Source organism: Gekko japonicus, unplaced genomic scaffold (genome assembly GCF_001447785.1).
Source record: "Gekko japonicus isolate JY-2015 unplaced genomic scaffold, Gekko_japonicus_V1.1 scaffold4097, whole genome shotgun sequence".
Taxonomy (NCBI): domain Eukaryota; kingdom Metazoa; phylum Chordata; class Lepidosauria; order Squamata; family Gekkonidae; genus Gekko; species Gekko japonicus.
Window position 1 is genome coordinate 48,645 of NW_015160955.1, and position 5,182 is coordinate 53,826.

The 5,182-nt window shown below is 53.8% G+C and overlaps 1 protein-coding gene across 1 annotated transcript in view; it reads left to right on the forward strand.

Annotated features, from left to right (window-relative positions):
- LOC107122248 overlaps positions 1 to 5,182 on the forward strand; it is a 41,308-nt gene that overhangs the window by 935 nt on the left and 35,191 nt on the right. Inside the window, exon 2 of the mRNA XM_015425291.1 lies at positions 1,828 to 2,060. Within this exon, the coding sequence (XP_015280777.1) occupies positions 1,828 to 2,060 (233 nt within the window). The remainder of the gene's footprint in view (positions 1 to 1,827; positions 2,061 to 5,182) is intronic.

Sequence of the window (5,182 nt, forward strand, 5' to 3'; positions counted from 1 at the left end):
TGGCACCGGCAGCGAGACCCGAGCGGCTTGCACCCACCGGGCCTCGCCGATCTCCCCCCGGCGGCGAGGCCCAAGCGGCTTGCAGCCGCCGAGCTTCATCGATCTTCTTCCCCTTCCCCTTGGCTCCGGCGGTCTCCTCCTCCACCGCTGCTGCTGATCTCCTGCTAACTCTCCCTGCTCCTGTGGCGAGGTCTGAGCGGCTTCTAAAAAACCGAGAATAAAAACTAAATATCTTCAGGAGAGTAAAAAAAAGGAGACTTCACACTACCTAATTGGCAATTGTATTACTTCGCAGCTTCAATGGTATGGATTAAGGAATGGGCAATGCTAGAAGACACCAGAACATTAGCATTAGAGGGATCGGACTTAGTAATGGGTTGGCATGTGTACCTATGGGCCGGGAAAGATAAAATTCACTCTAACTTTCACACACACATAATAAGAAGCTCCCTCATTAAAGTTTGGAATTTAATAAAATATAAAAATTATACTAAAATACCAACATGGATATCCCCGATAGAGGCATTTGCCAAACCTTCACTAAAATAGGGAAAATTAAAGAAGTTTATGGTAACCTTTTAAATAAAAAGGTTGAACTAAAAACAGGAAGCTTTATTAAAACAAAATATAAAACTGTCCTGGTGGGAAAAAATGTATTAAAATCAAGATATAATGAAGATTAAAAAATAGGATTCTATACTAGCTTAAACGAATTTGATAAAATCTGGTTATCCTCCAGCGATAAACTTATTCAGAAACTTTATACCATTTTGATAGAGGATTTCCGACGAGAAGAAACTTCTTCACCCAAAGAGTGATTAACACATGAAATTCACTGCCACAGGAAGTGGTGGCAGCTACAAGCATGGACGGCTTCAAAAGGGAATTAGATAAGCATATGGAGCAGAGGTCCATCAGTGGATATTAGCCACAAGGTATAGATAGGGGCTCTGGGGCAAGTGATGCTCTGTCTTCTTGGTGCTTGGGGGCGGGTCAACAGTGGGAGGGCTTCTAATGTCCTGGCCCCACTGCTGGACCTCCTGATGGCACTGGTATTTCTGGCCACTGTGTGACACAGAGAGTTGGACTGGATGGGCCTTTGGCCTGATCCAACATTGGCGTCTCTTATGTTCTTATGTTCTCTATGTCAGTCTGGATAAAAGCGTTTGGGCACCCAATAGAAGCAAATCAATGGACTGTAACATGGAAATCATTAAAATTTATGAGAGCCACACTGTATAAGGAAAACATATACAAAATGTTTTATAGGTGGCAATGGCAAGCTGGTTAAAATGGCAATATGTTTCCCGAAAGCATCAAACATATGTTGGAGATGTGGGAAAAATGTAGGATCATACCTTCACGTATGGTGGAGGTGTGACAAAATCCAGATATTCTGGGGAAAAATTGCTAAAATCCTTCTAGATGTTACAAAAATAAATATGCCTTTAGTACCAGTAATATGGCTACATAATATGATACCGGAAAAAATAAAGGACCACACACAGTTAATTGTATATATTGTAACGGCAGCCAGAATCCTGATAGCAAGGCGATGGAAATAAAAAAAGATACCATCTATAAGAGAACTCACCGCTGCCGGGACGAAAAAATCGAATAACGGCGACATTGTAACAACCACCGAGCCTGGGTACGTCACGGAGCACACTCGAGCTTACCTGGCGGCTCGGGGTGAATGCGGGGTGCGAAGTCATCAACTGGGCGCCCCGGATGTCCAAGGAAGACCGAGTCGGGTGGAGCCGGCCTGGCCGGCTGAGGTTCCAGCAATTGCCACCGGGGACTGCCGTGGATTTGTTTCCGACGCAGCGGAGGCGTCGCGGCGGAAGCTGGTGCAGCTGGTGAGGCCGGAGTGTTGTGTGGGCGACGCGACCAGACGCAGCCAGAGTTCGAGTGGAGCGGTGGCGACCAGCGGCCCCGAGGAGTTTTGAGGGAGCGGAGCAGCGGTGGTCAGCGGCCCCGAGGAGTTGACGTGGAGGCGGTCACAGGCCTGGCGGTTGGGGGTGCGGCGGCCCGGTTTGGTGGCAGCCCAGCAGTCGGCGGTAGGAGCGTCGAGGGGGGGGTCTTTCCTTCCGGAGGGTTTCGGCCCTCCGCATCCCCCCCACCTACGGAGCTTTCTCCCATGAAGCCCCTGGAGACTGAGCGGCAGACCAGCAGAGGTCGGTGGGAGGGCAGGGAGGTTTTTCCCCTGCTCACGGAGGGTCTCCCCCCCCCCACGGAGCTCCTGGGAACAACTAAAGCGTTGGACGAAGGAAGGTGCTGCCCAATTCAAACGGAAGGAGTGGCCATGAGAGCAGAGCCACCCCGGCGGGAACGGTTGAGAACTTTAGTCCGTAGAGACGGGTCGCCGGAGGGGAAACATCTGAACGGTCGGGGATTGAAGACCCTGACAGGAGGACATCAGAGCCGGTGGCGTTGGGGAAAGCCGGAGAGCAAGGAGTTGAGCTGTATAGGGTGTTTAGAGTGCCGCCGGTGGAGGGCCTGGGGAATAGCTGTTGGCGGAAGAACGCTGTTTCTCTTCCCCTTGGAGGGAAGCTTGGAACTGTGAGACGACTAGCCGGCGGCGGTTTGCTGGGCAGATTAGAGGGCTGTTTATATCAATGCCCTTGCCAGTAGGAGAGGTGGTGGGGTTTTTCATGGGCGATCAGTTTGATTTGAATATGTTTTAGGATTTGGCTGCTAGGAGTACGATGGGTGAATGAGTGCTGTATGGGAGTGTGTATGGTTGGTGATTGTCGGTTTAATCTTATAGCACTCAGAGTGCGGGATTTTAGTAGGCTAAGGTTTAAGTCGAGCTGGTTGCACTGAGGGTTATTGCTGAACCCTTTACTTAGCCTCTGGTTGGCCTGAAGTGCTGCGGAGGCCACTAGGGGGCATAAATGGCTGGGCAGCAAATTCCGGTGCTCTTGGGGCGGAGGAGGTGCGGTGGGCCAAGGCGGAACTGTAAGGGAAGGACGCAGAGAAATGGATTGGCTCGGCGCCCTTTCAGCCTTCGGCCCATCCCAACGGTGGCTGGCAGTGGGGCCAAAAGGAAGGACCCCCCTTCGTCACTGGTGTTGTTTAATGCCAGGTCTGTCAATAACAAAGCTACAACCCTTCGGGATTTTGTCCAAGATCAACATGCAGACCTGGCGTGTGTGACCGAGACCTGGTTGCAGGAGGGAGAAACTGTAGCTCTTGTCCAGCTGACCCCACCGGGGTTCTCGGTCCTTCACCAGTCACGGACTTGGGGGCGGGGGGGAGTAGTGGCTATCCTCATTCGGGCGGTTTACTCCTTCAGGGCACTCCCGCCAGCGGAGATTGAGGGCGTGGAATGTGTCAGTGTGATGCTGGAGGCTGAGGAGAGTTTGGTGATCTGGCTGGTGTACCGACTGCCTAACGCACCGGCTAGTAGCCTGCCGTCCCTGCTGGAGGCCGTATCAGGCTGGGCGCTGGAGCACCCTAGGCTGATTGTCTTGGGTGACTTCAATGTCCACGCCGAGGACGCAACCTCCAGCCGGGCTACGGACCTGGTGTCATCCATGGCGACGCTGGGACTCTCTCAGCTTGTCTCGGCTGCCACGCATCGTGCCGGGCACACGCTCGATTTGCTCTTCGCGGCGGGGGTGGAGGTGGACCGGATTACCGCTGAGGTAGTGCCATGGTCGGACCACCAGGCCCTGAAGGCCCATCTGAGGGTTCCACCCCAACCCTGTTTAGGCGGTGAGCAGATTTATGCTCGCCCGCGGCGCCAAATGGACCCTATGCGGCTTCAGATGGCTCTGCGGGATCCGAGGCCCCCTGGGATTCGTTGGATGAGCTGGTGGAGGACTGGCATGTCCGGCTCTCCTCAGCCATCGACTAGATCGCTCCCAGGCGCCCTCTCCGCACCTGTGTTAGGCGAGCGCCTTGGTATACCCAGGATCTGCGTGAGCTGAAGTGGGAGCTGAGACGGTTAGAGAGACGGTGGCATCGAACTCGTGATGAAGCCTCTAGAGCATCTTATAGGACGTTTATGAAGGCCTATGAGATGGCAGTCAAAGCCGCAAGGAGAGAGTTCTATGCGGCTTCGATTGCACCTGCTAGCTCACGCCCGGCACAATTATTTAGTACAATTTGGTCTTTGACAACTCTGCCTCGTGGCAGTCAAAACGGTAGGGAATTGGAGATAGGCTGTGAGGCATTTGCGAGCTATTTTGCAGATAAAGTCTCGATGCTCCGTCGCGACCCCCCCACACACTTGAGACAGTGAGTGAACTTGAGGCCCCTTGCACGTCTTTGGAGCCGGGTTTAGTATGTTTTAACCGACTCAGTCTGGAGGAAGTTGACAGATTACTCGTAGCTGTGCGCCCGACTACATGCGACCTTGATCCGTGCCCCTCCTGGCTTATTAAAGCTGGCCACGAGGGGTTCCGAGATGCCCTGCAGGAGATTATTAACTTGTCCCTCACAAAGGGACAATTCCCCAAGGCACTCAAGGAAGCGATGGTCCACCCTCTCCTGAAAAAACCATCCCTAGACCCGACCGAATTGGCTAACTATCGGCCGGTGTCTAACTTGCCCTATTTGGGCAAGCTTATTGAGAGGGCGGTGGCGTTACAGCTTCAGAGTTTTCTGGAGGATGCTTCCATCCTCGATCCCTACCAGTCCGGCTTTCGCCCTGGTCATGGGACGGAGACTGTGCTGGTCGCCTTGACTGACGATCTCCGCAGGCATCTGGATCGGGGTGGTGTGGTGGCTCTGGTGCTGTTAGATCTTTCGGCCGCGTTCGATACGGTCGACCACCAGTTGCTGACCCACCACCTCGCCGACGTGGGGATTCAGGGGCTAGCCTTGCAATGGTTTGCCTCTTTTCTCCAAGGTCGGGGACAAAGGGTGGCGATAGGGGATCAGTGGTCCCAGAGGCACCCCCTCGAGTGTGGGGTGCCCCAGGGGGCCGTGTTGTCCCCGATGCTGTTTAACATCTACATGCGCCCCCTTGCCCAGATTGCCCGGAGGTGTGGGCTGGGTTGTCATCAATATGCCGATGACACCCAGCTCTATCTGATGCTAGGCAGCCGGTCGGACTCTACTCCCGATGACCTGCATCGGGCGCTACAAGCTGTGGCTGGTTGGCTCAGGCTGAGCCGGTTGAAACTAAACCCGGCAAAGATGGAGGTCCTGGGCCTGAGGCGGATCGGTGGGG